The sequence below is a fragment of the Triturus cristatus genome, chromosome 1_2, assembly GCF_964204655.1.
Source record: "Triturus cristatus chromosome 1_2, aTriCri1.1, whole genome shotgun sequence".
NCBI lineage: Eukaryota > Metazoa > Chordata > Amphibia > Caudata > Salamandridae > Triturus > Triturus cristatus.
Genome location: NC_140580.1, coordinates 171,688,189 through 171,708,965, shown reverse-complemented (window position 1 = coordinate 171,708,965; position 20,777 = coordinate 171,688,189). Strand labels below are relative to the sequence as shown.

Here is a 20,777-nt window from a genome sequence, read left to right as displayed (position 1 = left end):
TTCAATGCACCAGTGGTCAGTATCTTGCATGGCTCTGTGTTCCTGGGGCTGAAAGTCGTGTACAGAACTGACGTCGGCACGCGAGGTCGGCGTCTAAGTAGCTGCTGTGACCTCATCCCGGCGATCACGGCACCTAAGACGGCCACAGAGCCGCACGACGCCACCTTCCGAAGCGCAGGGGTACTGCTGACGAAAACTTTCCGGATCCAGTCTGACACCTGGGGGTAATTCTAAGGTAAGGAATCTATCACTATCTAATGTCTCTTATAAATATATCGTAACCGAAGGTAAGTAACTTTTGCCTTTGTTTCTATTCTAAAGGTGAGAAATCGTCAGTTACAAGTATCCATCAGAAGAACAAGTTACTTGCCTTCGGTGAAACTCTTTCTTGTGGATACTTATCTAACTGCAGATTTCTCACCACCTTCCCTCCTCCCCCTTCTATTGAATGGACTCTTTCTATCTTAAGAAGCTCTAAATTAGAGACATGTACACTTGTTCCTCTGGTTTCTTTTGGATACTGCATCGAGGGGCACAGTGTTAAGAAAGAAACTGATGTTGTGCAGGGCCGGCACTTGCATGCCATTTCATCGTCACTGATGGGGCGGAACAAAGTCATTGTGGATCCGCATGGGTGCCACCTGCCAGGGTGATGGAATAATTATTTTCTGAAAGAGACTTCTGGCTGCAGATTCCTCACCTTTTGAATATTTCCCAGGCATCTGAAAGAAACACGTTAGTTAGATTCCTCACCTTAGAATATCCCCAGGCATCAGACTGGATCCGGAAGATTTTTCGTCAGCAATACCCCTTGCGCGTCGCTATGCGTCGTCTGCGGCTCCGCATCCGTCGTTGGCGTCGTGCGCCGGAATGTCGTCGTCGGAGTACTTAGACGCCGCCCTCGCGCGCTGACGTCAATTCTTCTTTTTTCCGCGCCAGTAAGCGCCGATCCGGGAGAGCTACCCCTTTTAGTCACTTTTTGACTAAATCTTTTTGACTTTTTGGTCATTGTCTTCGACCTGGTGCCGGTAGGATGCCTGGCTTCAAGGCCTGCGACGACTGTCACCGACTGATGTCGGCGACCGACCATCACCGCCGGTGCCTGTATTGTTTGGGCCCCGAGCATGACGCGGAGTCGTGTTCGGATTGTCAGGCCCTGACCTCGAAAGCTAGGCGGGAGCGGTCCCGTAAGCTTCTCGAGCTCCGCCACTCTGCTCCGCACACCTCTCGATCCCGGTCCAGGAGGAGCTCCAAGGATCGGTCGCGGAGCCGCTGTCGTCACCATCGATCGTCTGGCTCCTCGGGTAAGTCCAAACGATCCAAGAAGTCCAAGAGGCAACACCGCTCTTCGGACTCCCCTCGCCGGTCGCGCAACTCGGCCGAGGGTCCGGGTGGTTCCACCCCCGCGGCTCCGTCGGTGCCGCAGGCGCCGCGCAAGTCCCCATACCCGCCGGTCCCTGGGACTGACGCGACGCCGGCGGAGGTCAGTGCCTTCCTCTCGGCCATGAGGAGCCTGGCCCCGCCGTCGACGCCCGCTGGCGCACCTTCGGGCCCCGCGGGCTCGACTGGGCGTCCTTGCGCGCCGGCGGCTCCGGCACCGTCTGAGGCTCCGGCCCGACGCCGCAGGACCCCGAGGGGCCCAGGCCTGGGTCCCCGTCGACGCCGGTCGACCTAGTCACGCCTCCTCCGCCGACACCGGTACCACCACCGACGCCGACTCCGGTCGACGTCGTTCCCTGGTTCAGCCCCAATCCGGACCTGGCACCGGTGCGGCGTCCATCGACGCCGCATCCGGCGCCGCTTGGGACACGCTTTGTCTATCGTCCGGCGCCGATTATGCCTCCTGTTTACCAGGAATCGGATGACAGGGCGACTGGGAGGGGTCTGAGGACCCTTTGACCCTCCAGGGTCAACTCTCTCAGGACTGGGCAGATGAACTGGGGGAGGCCAGTGGTCTGGATACCTCACCGGACACTGGATTCATCTCTCCTCCGACTGTGGCTTCGGAGGAAGGTGCATCGTTTTCTGTTGTGCTGCGCAAGGCGGCCGCAGCCCTTGGGCTTGAGCTGCCTGCCGTGGCTCTGAGGACTAACATCCTCACTGAGGTGCTTCAGTCTGCAGCAAGCTCCACTGAGCCTCTGCTGCAATTCAATGAGGCCCTCATTGACGTTCTGCAGGGCACCTGGTCCAAGCCCTCCACAGTCCCTCCTGTGGATAGGAACGTTGCCAGGTGCCACCGCCCTGCTCCGGGCGACCCCAGTTTTCTGTCCCAACACCCCACCCCGAGAGTCTGGTTATCCAGGCCTCTATCTCCCAATCCTCCTTCCCGTCCGCTCCTCCGGACCGGGATTCCAAGAGACTGGAACAGTTCGGTAAGAAGCTGTCCTCCTCGCTCAGTTTGGGCCTGCGGTCTTTGAACACCGCCTGTCTCTTGGACCGTTTCTCCCACTCTCTGTGGGATACGGTGGAGGACGTGCTGCCCCTGTGCCCGGAGGAGGCCCAGACACGACCTTCCCAGGCTCTGGCCGATGGGAGGGATGCAGCGCGCCATGCAATCCGATGTGGACTTGACACTACGGACTCGCTGGGTAGGGCGATTTCTACCACGGTGGCGCTTCGACGTCACGCCTGGCTGCAGTCCACGTCCTTTTCGGGGGATGTCCAGAGCACTCTCATGGAAATGCCCTTTGATGGCACTCGCCTTTTTGGTGAGAAAGCGGACAGTGCGATGGCTGCAGCCAAGTCCTTGGGCCTCTCGGCCCCGCAGCCGCAAGCTTCCGCTTTTCGCCCCTTTCGTGGCCAAGGAAGGGGCACCTCCTCACGTCCGCCTAGCCATCGGCCGCAGAACCAACCTGCACGCGGTCGCGGACGTGGTTTCCGCCAAGGCGGTTCTGGAGGACAACGCGGTCAGTCCACATCCACCCCGGCAGCATCTGCCTCAAAGCCTTCCTAGTCTGAGCTTTCAGGCCCATTCCTCGCCAGTGGGAGGCAGAGTTCGCCATCACCTGCTCCACTGGCGTACCATCACATCGGACAGGTGGGTGCTGCAAATCGTCCGAAGGGGCTACTCCCTCCCCTTCGAGACGACCCCTCCAGCCATGCCACCGCAGCACCGCCGTATCTCGGAGGATCATTTGAATCTTCTCCGGGAGGAGGTTTCGGCCCTCTTGGCCAAAGAGGCCGTCGAGCGTGTTCCGCACCCAGAAGTAGGTCGTGGTTGTTATTCCCACTACTTTCTGGTTCCCAAGAAGGGCAAAGGGGGCCTACGCCCTATCTTGGATCTCCGGAACGTCAATGCCTTCCTCCGAAAAGAACGGTTCAAAATGTTGACTTTGGCTCAGGTTCTAGCTGCCCTAGATCCTGGAGACTGGATGGTAGCGTTGGACTTGCAGGACGCATATTTCCACATCCCCGTCCTGCCGGCCCACCGGCGTTACCTGCTGTTCACGGTGGGTCAGGAGCACTTTCAGTTCACCGTGCTCCCCTTCGGCCTCACCAGTGCCCTCGGGTGTTCACGAAAGTGATGGAGGTGGTCGCAGCTCATCTGCGCAGATCAGGGGTTCCAGTCTTCCCCTATCTCGACGACTGGTTGTTTAAGGCGGGCTCGCCCCTGGCAGTCGTCTCCCACCTCCAGACTACGGCGGATCGCCTGCATTTGCTGGGGTTTTCCATCAACGTGCCGAAGTCACACCTGAGCCCCTCTCAGAAGCTCCTCTTCATCGGAGCGGTTCTCGATTCGGCGCAGTTCTGGGTTTATCCTCCGGAACAGCGCGTCCGGGATATACAGGCCCTGATTCCCATCTTTCGGCCTCTATCCTGGGTTTCGGTCAGGCAAGTGTTGCGGCTTCTGGGGCTGATGGCCTCCTGCATCCTACTAGTGCATCACGCCAGACGGCGCATGCGGGCTCTGCAGTGGGACCTAAAGTTTCAGTGGGCCCAGCATCACGGCAACCTGTCCGACCATGTCTTGATCTCGGAGGGCACTGCACAGCAGTTGCAGTGGTGGCTCACGGACCGCGATTGGGTCACGGGCAAGAGCCTACCCCTACCGGAGCATGTCGTAGTGACGGATGCGTCCCTCCTGGGATGGGGTGGCCATATGGGAGAGGCGGAGATCATAGGCCTCTGGTCTCCGGCGGAGTCTCGCCTACACATCAACTTGTTGGAGCTGAGAGCGATCCGACTTGCACTGAAAGCCTTCCTTCCCTCTGTCAGGGGAAGTGTCATGCAGGTGTTCACGGACAACACCACCGCCATGTGGTATTGCAACAAACAGGGCGGGGTGGGGTCGTGGACCCTTTGTCAGGAGGCTCTGCGCCTCTGGACGTGGCTGGAACACCAGGGCGTCACCCTAGTGGTTCAACATCTGGCGGGCTCTCTGAACGCCAGAGCAGACGAACTCAGCCGCTGGTGCTTGATGGATCACGAATGGCGTCTGAACTCCGAAGTGGCGCAAGGTCTCTTTCAGCAGTGGGGGGAGCCTTGGTTAGATCTATTCGCCACCGAAGAGAACGCACAATGTCAGCAGTTCTGCGCGTTGGAATTTCCAAGGCGGCACTCACTCGGTGACGCTTTTCGTCACGAGTGGAGTTGCGGTCTGTTGTACGCCTTTCCGCCTATACCACTTCTGCCCAGAGTGCTGAAGAAGATCAGGCACGACCGGGCCCAAGTCATCTTGGTGGCTCCGGACTGGGCACAAAGGTACTGGTATCCTGAGCTACTCAGTATGTTGACCGATCCTCCGATACGTCTGCCCCTTCGGAAGGATCTTCTGTCGCAGCAGCAGGGGACGGTCCTCCACCCGAACCAGTCCAGCCTCCACCTCCATGCGTGGAGATTGAGCGGCGGCAGTTGATGCCATTTGACTTGCCTCCTGAAGTCTGTGATATCATTCTGGCAGCCAGGCGTCCCTCCACGAAGACTGTATACACATGCTGGTGGAACAAATTTGTGACATGGTGCACAGCAAAGGCTGTGGATCCCCTTTCCGCCCCTCTTTCTGAGGTTCTCCTCTTTCTTCTTTCTTTGGCCCGGCAGGGCTCTGCCTTGGGCACCTTGAAAGGTTATCTTGCTGCCATCTCTGCCTTCTTACGGCTTCCTGATCAGCCTTCTCTTTTCAAGTCCCCTGTGGTTACACGCTTTCTGAAAGGCATTACTCACACGTTCCCTCCTGTCCCTTTTGTAATGCCTCAGTGGGACTTGAATCTTGTTCTTACATTTCTAATGTGTGCTCCTTTTGAGCCTCTTCATAATTGTCCTCTTCGTCTTCTGACGCTTAAGACTGCTTTCCTGGTAGCCATCACCTCGGCTAGACGGGTGAGTGAGCTCCAGGCGCTATCGTCCAAGCCTCCCTTTCTATCTGTTCATCCGGACAAGGTTGTCCTTCGGCCTCGTCCTTCCTTTCTACCGAAAGTGGTGACTCCCTTTCATCTTGGGCAATCTGTCACCTTGCCCACCTTCTTTCCGCATCCTTCCAAAGAGGAAGAGCGGCTCCACCGTCTGGACCCCAAACGTGCACTCTCCTTTTATTTGGACCGCACAAAACAGTTCCGGGTGGACGACCAACTTTTCGTTGGATACGTGGGTGCTGAGAAGGGGAAAGCTGTGCACAAACGGACCATCTCCCGGTGGGTCGTTTTGTGCATCAAAATCTGTTATTCCTTGGCAAAAAAGGACCCTCCTGTTGGGCTGCGCGCCCATTCTACTCTGGCCACAGCGGCTACTACTGCTTTGGGATGGGGAGTCCCTTTGCAGGACATCTGTCAGGCGGCAACGTGGGCTTCACTACACACGTTTGCCAGGCATTATTGCCTAGACAGCCAAGTCCGGAGGGATGGCTTCTTTGGCCGTTCTGTCCTCCAGGACTTTCTGGTGTGATCTTGGTTCGCAGACCCACCACCGGGGTTGGTATTAATTGGGTATCTATTCTAAGGTGAGGAATCTAACGTGTTTCTTTCAGATGAACAAGTTACTTACCTTCGGTAACGATGTATCTGTAAGAAACATTAGTTAGTTAGATTCCTCACCGACCCACCCATCCTCCCCGTTCTGCGAACTGACATCTAGGGTTAAGGTTATCCTTTTCAGGCCCCTAGACTTTTTTGGCACCTGTGTCGGTCTCTTGCATGGCTCTGCGTTCCTGGCGCGGAAAGCTATGTACAAGAACTGACGTCAGCGCGCGAGGGTGGCGTCTAAGTACTCTGTCATTCCGGCGCACAACGCCAACGACGGACGCGGAGCCGCAGACGACGCCTAGCGACGCGCAAGAGGTATTGCTGACGAAAAATCTTCCGGATCCAGTCTGACGCCTGGGGATATTCTAAGGTGATTAATCGAACTAACTAATGTTTCTTACAGATACATCATTACCGAAGGTAAGTAACTTGTTCATCAGATTGGATCCAGTTTTCTTTTCGTAGTACTTCTGTACGCTGGAAGGTGGCGCTGTGCGGCTCCACACTGACACCATTCCGCTTCGGAAGTGACTTGCGGGGCCTATAAAGGCACTACTCCTGCGCGCTGCTGTCAGTTTCTTTCTTGCCGTACCTCTAGATGCAGATCCGGAGCTTCTCTCGTCTCTCAGGGACTGCTTTTTGTCAGATATTTTTCTCTCAAAATTTCAACAGTGTGCAAGGGATGTCACCCCGTAATATGACTGATTTCAAGCCCTTTAAGTACCGTTACAAACACGTCTGTGAACGTTCCCCATCAGGTTTGCATGTGGTGTCTGTTGTCGAGCTACGACTCCCAGACCTGCAGAGACTGCCTGTCAATGAACCCAAAGGCCATTCGGGAACGCAAGCCAAAACTATGTCACCAAGCATAAGAAGACACACTGCTTCAAGTCGAAAGCTTGTTCTGATCCATCAACCATCCCCGGAGCCGACATAGCAGCTATAAAGGCTGGTCTTCATCACGCTTTAAATCCTCAGGTAAGCACAACAAACCTAAGAAGTCAAAGCTGAGTTCTGCTCCTTCTGTCCATTCCCACTCCCCTGAAGAAGCCCGTAGGCGGTGCCTACATTCCCGTTCCTTCTCCCTTAGGCTGCCAAAATCGGAGCCGATTCCTCAGCTGGTTCCAGCGCAACCAGAGTTTCCGGGGCCTTCAGTCACGCCTCACTAAATCGAAGAGTTTCGCTCAACTATGATCCAGTTTTTCAAATGTCTACTTGTCTCCCTATGGCACACCTTTTATCCTCATGGCTCCAAAAGTCCTACCACCTGGATACTGTTAGCGGGTTCGCCCCCTGCGCTAGCTGGACCCTCTGAGCTGCTTCCGCCCTCGGCTCCATGCCGCCGCACTTTGGCCCCAATCTAGGCCCATACTCAATCCATGCTGATGCTGACTTCACAGCCCAAAGAGGTGGCCCGATCATCCTTTCCAATTCAGACTTGCCATTGGTCCAATGTCCCAACTGATTCAGACTGAGGTTTCTCCACTTGCCTTACCAATAGGCAGGCAGCACTCTTTACATTTTCTTTTTGGAACATATTCTGACAACTATCCAGACCAGTTTCGCTCAGACATGGGCTGATATTGAATATTAGGACTTACAAGATGCTAGTGGGTTGTACACTTCCTCAAAGTCGCCCCTTTTCTTACAGCCTGTTCTTCTTGTCAAAGCACCCTTCTCCCGAGAGCCTCGTGGTGCAGGCCTCCACTAGCCGGACCAGCCCCAACAATTTTCCTAACCCTCCCTCTGATAGGGAATCGATGCAAGAGGATAAATTCAGCAATCGCCTCTTCTCATGCGTCTTGGCCCTCCATGCTACCTGCTTGCTAGGCTGCTACATTCATGTTGTCTGGGACTCTGTGGCACAAGTTCTCCCAGACGTTTCTGATGACTTTCGTCCTGTTCTGTCACAGGCTGTTCAAGATGGTCCTGATGCAGCCAAGTTTACAATTCATTGTGTTTTGGACACATCTGACTCCATCGGACGTGCTATAGTCACCATTGTTGCATTTAACGCCATGTGGCTGCATTCATCGGGGTTCTTCGGTGATGTCCAGTCCTCCCTGATGGACATACCGTTCGATGTGACTCGCTTGTTATGTGACAAGGTTGATTCTGCCCTTTAATGTGTCAAGGAGAGTAGGGCTACCACTTGCTCCCTGTGCCTTTCTACCCATCCTTGCCATCAGGGTTCCGTTTGTGGCTTTGGATTAGGCGTTCCTTACCATCAGCCTGTGTGTCCCCAGCAAGGAACCCAGCAGTTTCGAGGGAGGTGCCATGGTACCCACCGTTGCCAAGGTATTGTGCTGCACACTCCCACCAATCCCCCACCCCTCCCCCAGCACCGCCTTCAGGCCTCTTTAGAGTGTCCTCTTGCAGAGCCACAGCCACCTGGTGAGAGGCAGAAACCACTGATTCTATCCAGGTTGGCAGTAGATCATATCAGACAGGTGGGCACTGCAAATTTATTTTCTGGAAAGGTTATTCCCTACCCTTCCTTTCTTCCACGCTGTAGCTCCCACTGTCACCCCATTGACTGACTGAGAACCATCTTGCCATTTTGCGGCATGATTTTCAAGCCCTTTTGGCCAAAGGGGTTAACAAGATGGTGTTGGTTCCACATGTCCTGTGGAATAGATTATTTTCCTTCTGAAAAAGGTCCCAAATTAGAGATCTGCACACTGGCACAATAAAGTTTATATTTTGGGCTCCACGCCGGAGGGCACGCTTGGGTGGCACATATGTGTGGCTCCAGCCATTACTTCTGAGGTGGCGTGGAGTTGACGAAGAGCCACATGCTGGCACACAGGGGCTCTGCTGAAAATCTTCTGAATCCAGTCTGGTGCCTGTGAATATTTTAAGGGTGAGGAATCTACTATTGGATAAAATATCCACCAGAAAGAAGTTACTGAAGTTAAGAAACGTATTCAGCTAAGTTGTTTACTCTACAGTCTAAGTTGTAATTTACTCCCATCTTGATGAAAAAGAGGTTGCATTTGCCCTCTTGTCAATTAAATAGAAGCATGTAAAACGGACAAAAGGACGATGTTTGTGGAAACCTAAATCAGTGGTTTTTTATTTATTTGTAAACTAAAGTTGGATGCATACTGCATGTTAAAGAACGTCTGATCAATATAGATTGTACATTTTAAACATAAAGCAAAATCCAGAAAATAAGCTATGTTGTTTTTTTCTAGGTGTCTAAGAATTTCAGTGAAGTTTTTCAGAAGTTGGTGCCTAGTGGTAAAGCCACATTAGTGATGAAAAAAGGAGACGTGGAGGGTAGCCAGTCCCAGGACGAAGAAGGCAGTACAGAAAGTGAGAAAGGGTCTGGATCTCAAAGCAGTGTTCCCTCGGTGGACCAATTCACTGGTGTCGGAATAAGGGTAACAATTAGTCCACTGTTTCAAACTTTTGTTATCTTTTGTTAGATGACAAAACAAATGAATTAACATGTATTGAAACTACATATTTGTACTTTCCATTTGATTTACAGTTTATGAAAATATTGCTTTTGCATTACTGGAAAATCATGTTCCTGTACTGTGAGTCACATTGCAGAGATATGGCAGCATAAAGTACAGAATTCTCAAAGACACTCCTACCTGCAGATGAGTATACCCAGGTTCTAGACTGAATACAGAATTGTTCATCATTGCTCTCCTTTGCTGGCAGGTGGCACTGGTTCCATCTTTGCTCTGGAAGCTTTGAATGTGTGAATCATTGAAGCCATATAATGCCCCCTTGGTGCACCAAAGTCGGTTCCCTTTTTTGATTTCTCCCCAGTAAACACTGTCCTCAAGCTTTACTGCTCCTACAACGGACCCCCAACAGGTCTGCTTTTGGAGCCTGGGGCCAAAGCATGGTTCTTAAGCTGTGCAACGGATATGGCCTCATCCACAGTAAAGCCATTTAGGAGCAGACAGCAAAGCTTTTTATGGCCAGCGCGTACAACAAACGTTGGTCTTGAGATCAAGTTCAGCCTTGAAATCTCATTCATTGCTATACTCCAATTCCTCAGGGAAAAAAGAAAACACAAAAGGAAGAGAATTTATGACAACTACACTCCTTGTCGCTTGAGGTAGTTCACCTTGGAGCACCAGGATGCCAATCCCAGCCTACTGCCCACTCAATGCTCAACTCCTTTCTGCTACAGCGCCAGATTACCCAGCTTTTGCAGCACCTGAAACCAACTCATCAGTTACTTCATGCTGTATTGGCCTTGTTTACACAAGCTGCAGTCACTTCTGGTGTGCTTACAGGCACAATGAGAACCGCTTGGAACTATGTTTGGGTTTCAGCGGGCAGGTCTGCCTTTAGCCACAGTTGACCAAGAGGAAATCCTCATGGCACTCTTTCGGTGCCCATTGTAGCTGTTCCAGTGCTTAGGCCATCACTAGTGGCTGAATCACAGGCACAAACTCTCCCCCCAAAGATGTCTGTGCCTTCACTGGCACAGTAATTGAAGACCCAGACAATTTGAATATGGTCTAGAAGATAAACTCAAAACTTGCCAATAAGGCAAGGTACAGAAAGGAATCTCAACCTTAACCCACACCGGGTCAGGAATATTCGCAAATTTGGATTACATTTTTGGATATGATTCGGATTACATCAAATGCCTGCAGTGGTGCCTTCCTATGATAACAGTAGTCAGGCGGCAAATTTACTGTCCCCTCCATCTTCAGAAACTGCTTATTTCGTGCATTTGCAGAATGTTGGAGGAGTTGACACATTCCCAGAGGCAAAGTGCGTTGCCTGCACGTCCAGCCTCACTAGAAGTGACTTCATCCATGCTATCATAAGGAAGGTAGTGGAACTATCTGACTTGGAGGCAGCGGACGTCGGAGCCAACAGAGTGGCAGGTAATTGACAACGAGCCATGGGCAATTTGCCTGGCCATGAAGATCTTCCTGCCTTCTTCTACAGGTTCATATTGCCAATTGTGAGTGGTGCCTTCACCCACAGGTGGTAGAAAACAACATTGCACTTTGGGGCGTCCCCCAGGCGTGCCTTTTTGCTACTCGTGAAAGCACACACTGCTCACAGCTTTGTGCCTTCCAGTGTTTGCTGCAGGGAGCCTTGGAGGACGTTTTTTGGTTGAGGTGGGGTTTTCCACCTCCCTACGTTTTTCCTCCTATACCATTAAATCATTGGGGTTTGATTAAACTGTGCCAGGATAGGACCCAAGCCATTCTTATTGTACTGGACTGGCCAAGTACAGTGTGGTATGTAGACCTCCTGAACTTCCCCTTGTTTCTCCCACTTCAACTGCACCTCAGAGCAGATCGCCTCTCCCAATCAGAGGAGCAGTTTCTATACCCCAAACTCCTGAGCCTCAACCTTCATGTAGATTGAGCACTGATATCCGAGCTCTTTCCATCTGTTAATGGAGGTGTTCATTGTCAGCTCTTCATCCCACTACAAAGTCTGTCTATTGAGGGAGGTGGCATATGCTTTGTAGCATTGTTTCACAGAGCATAACGTAGACCTGCTGAAGGTGTATTTATCAGATATCCTGCTATCCTTATAAGGTTGTGTGGTGAGCACAGTTAAAGGATACATTGCTGTTCTGTCAGCATTTATCTGCCTCCCCCACCAGCCTTTGTCGTTTAAATCTGTTTATCATCAGGTATATGAAGGGACTGGTATGTATGTTGCCTCCTACATCATTTGTAATGCCCCAGTGAAATTTTAATTTAGTTTGGATTTTTGGAGGGGTGCTAGATTTGAACCAAACACAGCCACCTGTTGAGATTGACTTGTGCCCATCGGTAAGGTCGCATACATCAGCAAGTTGCAGGCTGTGTGTGTTTGTCCACCCTTCGCATGCTTCTGGTTGGACAAATTGGCCTTGAGGACTAAAGCTGCTTTCCTACCTTAGGTGGTGTTCCATTTCCATCTGGGACAGCCCACCACCCATCCTGCCTTTTTTTCCCATCCCACCAAGGAGGAGCAGAGACTACATCACCTGGATTCTTATTGAGCGGTTTTATTACATTTACAGACCAGGGAGATTGGGTCTGATGAGAAGCTCTTTGTTGGGTATATGGGCAGCAAAAATCTCAACGCAGTCCAAAAGACTGCTTGATCATCTTGTCCATTAAGTCGTGTTATGCCCTTGACAAGACAGAACCACATGAGGGAATTTGTCCTCATTCCACCAGAGTAAAGACTTCAATTTCAGCAATTGTCAGTGGTGTTTATTGTCAGGGGCAGAGTCTGTTGTAGATGTAAGGGTCCACGCTTAGTGATAGGCTAGAACATGTTTGAAATGTTATGGTAGTGTTCACTGCTGGTATGATCATTAATCACATTCCTTTTTCAGACCAGTGGCTCTCAAATCAAACATCACCTAAGAAAAGTGCTAGTCTAATGTATGAAAAGCAAGTTTATGGCCATAATCCTCATCGGGGAGTTGCAAAGGCTGATTGCTGATCTTTGGGCTTGAGTGGTAAGAACAGACAATTATGAACGAAAAGGACAAAACAGATGGAGAATTCCAGTCATGTTTCTCTTTCTGGCAAGTGTGGGGCATTCATGTAAAAGGGCAGGAAACCCAGAACACACGGACCCACCATACGAGCCATCTGGTACATCCCAGAACGTGGTGTGGCGAAATGCAGATGCAAACAACTGGAAAGAAAATGAGGCTCCAGCAAAAACTACAGTCATCGAGCTATTTTCAAGTCTGCCCTCAACAACTACCACCACCTTCTTAAAACCGCGAAAGAAAGTGCCCTGACTCACGCATCTAGGCCAGTGCCAACCCAGACCAAGGAACTCTTAGTCCTAGTTCACATGCCCATCAACTACAGAAAACTCGACTCTGCCCTCAAAGGAACTCTGCGACGCCCTTACAGGCCACTTGCACAACGGATAGCCACCATTTACAGAAACTTCGAGTCCCAGTCGCCAACCTCCTCAGCATCCCCACTCCCGCAGATACAGCCGCCGACCATCTGCTCACCATATGGGAACATATCCATGGCATCCATCCATTCAGGTGCACCCACCAACCCGTGCCCCCATCGACTCTTCAACCTCAGAAGCGACAATCAGCCACCAGCTCACCACCATCCTCAACTCCTCCATCTCCACAGCCACCTTCCACGACTCCTGGAAACATTCAGAAGTCCAACCCACGCCTCAAGATATCCTCCACAGACCCCACTACCTCCAGAACTATCGCCCCATCTCGCTGCTCCCATTCCCCGCCAATATCCTGGAGAAAGCCATCAACCTCGAACTCACTGAACACCTGAAGAGAAACAACCTAGACCCCTCCCAGTCTGGATTCAGAGCCAACCACAGCACCAAGACAGCCCTGATCGACCGCGACAGACGACATATGTTCCCTACTCGAGAAAGGAGAAGCAGCCGTCCCTGATCCTTCTCGACCTCTCCGCTGCCTTTGACACCGTCTCCCACCACACAATCATCAATCGTCTGCACCAGATCAGCATCAAGGATGATGCATTTAGATGGATTGCATCTTTCCTCACGGAGCGCACACAGAGGATGTGTCTCCTTCCCTTCACCTCACAGCCCAAACACACCATCTGTGGCATCCCCCAAGGCTCATCCATCAGTCTCATCCTCTTTAACATCTATATGACCCCGCTAATCAACATAGTCAGAACCCACAACATCAACATCATCTCCTATGCCGACGACACCCATCTCGTCCTCTCATTCTCAGTGGACCCCACTACTACAAAAAACTACTGTTCGAGGCATATGAGCTGCAGATCACACACTGTGCATAAGTCGCCATCTGGTGGTGGGCCCGGATGATTACACTTTGTTGTTGTCCTGGAAAAGGTCTTTGTAGTCACGAGATAGGCAACTCCTCCTATGGACTATAGTGCACATGGGCATCGACTCCATCTTCAGATTGTTTTTTTCCGCCATCGGGCTCGGATGTGCGTGCTCCCGGTCAGGTTCGTTACCGATCGACCTTTCGACACGTGATCCATAACCCTATCGTTGGTATGGTTTTCGATCACGAGCCCTCTTCTACGCGGATCGTTTAAAACCTATTTTTCGATTCCTGGGGTCCACCCGGGCCGTCGGGCCCACCTGCGCCATCAGGCCTTTGGCCGATGGAAAGGACACCTTTCAAGAAGTGTCCTCTTTGTGGACACAAATTCCCCCACACTGATCTGCACCAAGTCTGCAACCTCTGTTTGTCGCCACAACACGAAAGTCGACACTGCCAGGCCTGCACCTCCTTCAAGTCGAAGAAAACCATCAAAGATAGACAGGCTCTAAGGGCTATGGCTCAAGCTTCAGCGCCTTAAGTCGACAACATTGTCCCAGAGACTCCGGATCAACAGGAGTTAGAAGACACCGAGGAACAGTAGATCATCGACTCTCAAGCCGAAGACCCCGATTCCGAAGATGATCAGCAGGCCGATGACGAAACAGACGATGACGACAGCATTCCGGCAGGTCAACGGGTCGTAAGTACAGACGTCGACCCTACTGACCCCTCTCACCCCTCCATGTCGGACAAGGCTATGGTAACACCTTCACCCTCGGGCCTAGGTGGACGCCATTCTACCACTTCTCTCGCCCCGCCTTCTGGCCCGGCAAAGAAGACCAAACTAAAGCCTTCAGGTGACTCGGGCTCGAGTCAACCTTCCCACCACTCCGATCACGTTTCGGTTCCAAAACAACTCCCACCGAAAAAATCTTCAGAACAACCCCTACCGAAGAAACACTCAAACCGAAGCAGCCGGATCCGAGAAACATTTCGGACCCGAATCAACCGGAACCGAAGAAACATCCGGAACCTAAACAACCGGTACCGAAGAAATCTTCGGAACCTAAACCTTCCGAACCGAAAAAAGATTCCAGTCCCCAACCAAAGAAAGGTTCCGATCAAAAGCAAAAGGAGCTAAAAACACCTCTAAACGCTACACCAGACAAACGCTCGGTCCCGAAAAAGTCAGTTCCCAAAAAGGACACTGATGATGAAGAGCTTTTTAAGCCGGACCCACTGCAAAAGACTCCAAACAGGTCAAATAATTCCGCAGCCTAAAAAGAGGAAATTGGCCCCTCCAGCTCCAGCTCCTCAGAAGAAAAATGCCCAGACTTCTCCCATAAGGGACATCTCCCACCTCCATTCGTGCCTGACCCTAACATTTCTCCTATAAATTCCCCATTACCCCAAAACACTCCACCACCTTTAGATGACGATGAGGATTTTGGGAATGGAGACAATGAAGAACCATTCGAAGACCCTAGGGACCCTAATTCACCATCACATGACAACTGGAAAGACTATGAAGCACCAGGTGCACCTGATGTGCCTCAGGAGGACATTTATCTATCTAGACCATCCCCTCCAGACGACACCATAGGATTATCACAGCTATTACACAGGGCTGCTCAGTTTCATGGGGTAGATATGCACACTGACCCCGTAGATGATGACTTCCTTATGGACACAATCACATCTTCGCAAAGGTCCACAATAACACTACCAATGCTCAAGGGGGTCATCAAACATGGCCCAGAGGTATTTAAAGACCCTGTCAGAGCCAGAGTTATCAATCGTAGGATTGAGAAAAAATATAAGCCTGCCCCTTCTGACCCAGCTTATATTAAAGGCCAGCTCCCGTTAGACTCATTAGTGGTTTCTAACGCTCAAAAGAGAGCCAACTCACAAACCTCAGGGGATGCCCCACCCCCTGATAGTCTAAATTATTAGATGCCTCCGATAAGCGGATGGCATCCCAAGGGGCTAATGTTTGGAGGATTGCCAATACACAGGCATTACTGTCAAGGTATGATGGGGCTCATTATGATGAGCTGGAGACCCTATAGGAACATCTCCCTGATGAGTATAAAACCAGGGCTAACGACCTAATTCAAGAAGGTAAAATAATCACAAACACCTCCATTCGCTGTGCTCTAAATGTTGCCGACACAGCCTCTAGGGCAATAAATACTAGTCTGCTCTTACGTAGACATGCATGGCTGCGTATCTCCGGATTTAAACCAGAGGTGCAAAACACTCTTTAAATCAGTCTTTCGATCAACAGCATTTGTTTGGACCCAGTGTCGATACATCTTTAGAAAAGATGAAGAAAGACACTGATACCGCAAAGTCAACGGGAGCCTTGCAAACCCAAACTGCTAGAGGGTCCTTTCGTCACTCCTCTTACAGAGGCGCGGCCAAGAATTTCCACACTGACAACGCCTCCTCTTCTTTCAAAACTCCCACCCAGTCCTCACCCGGCAGAGGATATTACAGAGGAGGCTATAGAGGCAATAATACCAAAGGTAGAGGCACCAACACTCGTACTGCCTCCACTTCCAAACAGTGACTTCCCTCCCCTCCCCCCCAGACAATTCCACTCCGGTTGGGGGGAGATTATCACAGTTCCTACCTGTCTGGAACTCCATCACAACAGACAGGTGGGTAAAAAAAAAAAAAAAAATTCAGGTAATTTTCTGGAGCTCACTTCAACTCCTCCACACATACCACCCAGACAGCATCCCATGTCACAAGAACATCTGACACTACTGAAACAGGAGGTCAATGCTCTCCTACAAAAGCATGCTATAGAACCAGTTGTACTGCATCACCAATATACAGGGGTTTACTCACTCTATTTCCTCATACCAAAGAAGGACGGTTCTCTCCGGCCCATACTAGACCTCAGACCACTAAACCTTTACATTCAATCAGACCGTTTCCATATCGCCACTCTACAACAAGTCCTTCCTTTGTTAACACAAGGCGATTTCCTTACCACTTTAGATCTCAAGGACGCCTACTTCCACATTCCCATTCACCAAGCTCACAGGAAGTATCTTCGGTTCGTGGTGGACGGTCAGCATTACCAGTTCAAAGTCTTCCCATTCAGAGTCACCACTGCCCCCGAGTTTTTACAAAATGCCTCGCGGTTGAAGCAGCGCATTTAAGGAGGCAGAACATTCACGTTTTCCCCTATTTGGACGACTGGGTAATAAAAGCCAAGTCATACCACCAGTGCATACAGCACACTTCCCAAACTATTCAGCTCTTACACAAACTCGGGTTCACCATAAACAAGACAAAGTCACACCTCCAGCCGTCCCGTTGTCAACAGTACCTAGGTGCCACAATAGACACCTCCAAAGCACTTGCAACACCCAATCCAGTCAGGATAAACAGCATGCAAGCTCTTATACAAAGATTCCAACCACAACACTCATTACCAGCTCGAGTGTTCATGCAACTCATGAGAATGATGGCCTCTTGCATCTTCGTAGTACCACATGCAAGACTCCAGATGCTTCCCTTACAGGAATGCTTAGCGCGCCAATGGAACCAGGCCCAGGGTCAGCTAACAGATCTGGTGGTGGTAGACGGTCGAACACATCACTCTCTGCAGTGGTGGAACACCAAAAATCTTTCCAAAGGTCGACCGTTCTTGGACCCGCTTCCACAAGTAGTGCTAACCACAGGCGCATCGCTCACCGGCAGGGGAGCCCATTTATCAGACCATACAGTACAAGGCAGGTGGACACCTCAACAAAAGCTACTCCACATCAACCATCTGGAGTTACTAGCCATATTGCTAGCCCTAAAATCCTTCCAAAGTCATGTCTCAGGCAAGGCTGTCTTAGTCCGGACGGACAACATGACAGCCATGTACTATCTACAAAAATAGTGGGGGACGCACTCCTTACAGCTCTCACAGTTAGCGCAGAGCATATGGAGATGGGCCATTCCTCAAAACATTTTTCTCTTAGCAGAACATCTACCAGGAGTTCACAATCAAGTTGCGGATCTGTTGTCGTCAGAGACAACAAATCCATGAGTGAGAACTGCATCCACAAGTTCTTCAGCCTTTCTTTCAAATGTAGGGGCATCCAGACATAGACCTGTTCTCCACACACTTGAACTCAAAATGCCCAAGCTTCGCCGCCAGGTACCCACACCCATTGTCCAAAGGCAATGTGATATGGATGAATTGGTCAGACATCTTTGCATACGCTTTGTCCGCCTCTCCCACTCATTCCATTAGTGGTACGCAAGATGCAGCAGCACTCACTGACGCTCATCTTAATCGCACCAAGTTGGGCAAGACAGCTGTGGTACACCACACTACTACAACTCTCAGTGGTACCATATCAAAAACTACGCCTCTCTCCACACCTCTTAACACAGAACCATGGAGAGATCATGCATCCGGACCCCATGCAGCTGAACTTAGCCATTTGGCTCCTGAGGTCCTAGAATTTGGCTACCTAAACCTCCCACCTGATTGCATGGACGTCATCAAACAAGCTAGACATCCCACTACAAGAGCCTGCTGTGCAGCCAAATGGAAACGATTTGTTATCTACTGTAACAATATCAATCCACTAGATGTTTCCATCCACCATATTATATGCTATTTACTACATATTCACAGATGTCATTTAGCATATACATCCATCAGGTTACATCTAGCTGCTATAGCAGCGTACCTTCAAAACAGACATCTGTCGCTTTTAAGAGTTCCAGCCATCAAAGCCTTCATGGAAGGCCTCAAAAAAATAATTCCTCCTGGGGTACCACCCTCACCAGTGTGTAATTTAAACATTGTTCTCACTAGAATTATGGGTCCTCTGTTTGAACCCCTACACAAATGTGAGCTACAATTTCTTACATGGAAAGTCGCTTTTCTAGTGGCTATCACATCACTCAGAAGAGTAAGTGAGCTCCAGGCACTAACAGTTGAAGAAGCATTCTTACAAATACATCAAAATAGAGTGTTTCTAAGAACTAATCCAAAATTTCTACCAAAGGTCATTTCACCTTTCCACCTCAATCAATCTGTTGAGTTGACAGTATTCTTCTCCCAACCTACAACAGTGGCCGAAAGAGCTCTTCATACACTAGACCTTAAAAGAGCTCTTCTTTACTATATTGATAGGACAAAGTCCTTCCGTAAAACAATACAGCTTTTCGTGTCTTTTTTTGCTCTCCACCACACAAAGGCAATCCCATTTCAAAAACAGATATTGCAAGGTGGATTGTAAAATGCATACAAATTTGCTACCACAAAGCAAAACGTACTTTATCCATTCCCCCTAGGGCTCATTCCACTCGTAAAATAGGGGCATCCATGACAATTTTTAGGAAACATTCCACTAGATGATATTTGCAAAGCAGCTACATGGTTTACACCGCACGCATTCACAAAACATTGTGTAGATGTGCAAGCAAAACAACAAGCTAGTGTGGGCCAGGCTGTACTCAAAACACTGTTTCAAACAACTGCAACAGTTACTGGTGGTCGCCGCTAAGGGAGAGAACTGCTATGCAATCTATGCACAGTGTGTGATCTGCAGCTCATATGCCTCAAACGGAAAATGCTACTTACCAGTATGCATCTGTTCTTGGCATGTAGAGCTGCAGAGTCGCACACACCCAACCACCTCCCCGGCTACCTTTATCCGTTCCAGTATTATCTTACTTAGATACACCATACATGGACATATTTTTCTGTTCACACATAACTCCATCATTTTCCTTCATGGCGAAAAACAATCTGAAGATGGAGTCGATGCCCATGCGCACTATAGTCCATAGGAGGAGTCACCTATCTCGTGACTACAAAGACTTCTTCCAGGACAACAAACTGCAATCATCTGGGCCCACCACCAGATGGCGACCTATGCACAGTGTGTAACTCTGCAGCTCTACATGCCAAGAACAGATGCATACTGGTAAGTAGCATTTTCCGTCACACCAATGCATGAAGAACATCTCAGCCTGGATGAGAGACAACTGCCTGAAGCCCAACCCGGACAAAACCGAAGTGCTGATTTTCAGCAGTCACACCTCCCTCTGGAACTACTCCTGGTGGCCATCAGAACTCGGACCCACCCCCACTCCTTAAGATCACGTCCGCAACCTCAGCATCATCCTTAACAGCAAACTCTCCATGAGACGACCAGTCAACACCGTTACCTCAGCCGACTTCCACGAGCTTTGCAGAATCTTCAAGTGGCTACTCACCAGCACCTGGAGAGCAGTGGTGCAAGCCCCCTAACCAGGCACAACCAGAGAAATCATGAGAAGTCTGCAGACGATCTAGAATGCAGCAGCCAGACTGATCCTCAACCTACCCAAAAGGACTCGCATCTCCCAGCACCTTAGAGGCCTCCACTGGCTCCCCGTCCAGAAGAGATACCACTTTGTGATCCTTACCCACGCCTACAAAGTCCTCCACGACCAAGGACCGGCATACACGAACCACTGCCTGAATTTCCACCAACCGTCCAGAAACCTCTGCTCTGCTCACCTCGCCCAGAAACCGCACATCCGTCGCTGCCGCAACGGAGGTTGAGTCTTCTCCCACTTCGCCGCCAAATCGTGGAATGCTCTTCCCTTCCACGTTTGAAAAGCACCCTCATTGGCAAACTTCAGGAAGGGTTTCGAGACCTGGCTCTTCGACTGAGACCCTCAGCACAGCTCCTGGATACCCTCACGGGTGATAAGCCACACTTTATATTTGATTGATTGCTTGAGTTGACAGCATTTGCACTCCTGGAGACCATGCACTCGTCTCATTAGGAGAAATATGGTAAGTTTAAAAAAGGTGATCATCCAGCCCCCACAGAAATGCACTGCAATAGATTTTTTTCAGGTAGACTAATTATCACAGAGAATCAGTCAGAGCAATGATGTCCTAAGGTACCACTGTATGTGTTGCGTGTAATTTTGGATTTGGAGTCTAGAGTGACTTCAGAACTGTTGAGGATTTAATACCGCTTCCTCTGTATTAAAAAGGGAAGAAACCATGACATAGAAAGCACTCAAGTGCATGACAA

General features: G+C 50.3%; 1 protein-coding gene across 1 annotated transcript in view; it reads left to right on the top strand.

Annotated features, from left to right (window-relative positions):
- Positions 1-20,777, top strand: part of SMC3 (structural maintenance of chromosomes 3) — a 789,692-nt gene that overhangs the window by 697,924 nt on the left and 70,991 nt on the right. The window contains exon 26 of the mRNA XM_085603430.1: positions 9,152-9,340. Coding sequence (XP_085459556.1) covers positions 9,152-9,340 — 189 coding nt within the window. The remainder of the gene's footprint in view (positions 1-9,151; positions 9,341-20,777) is intronic.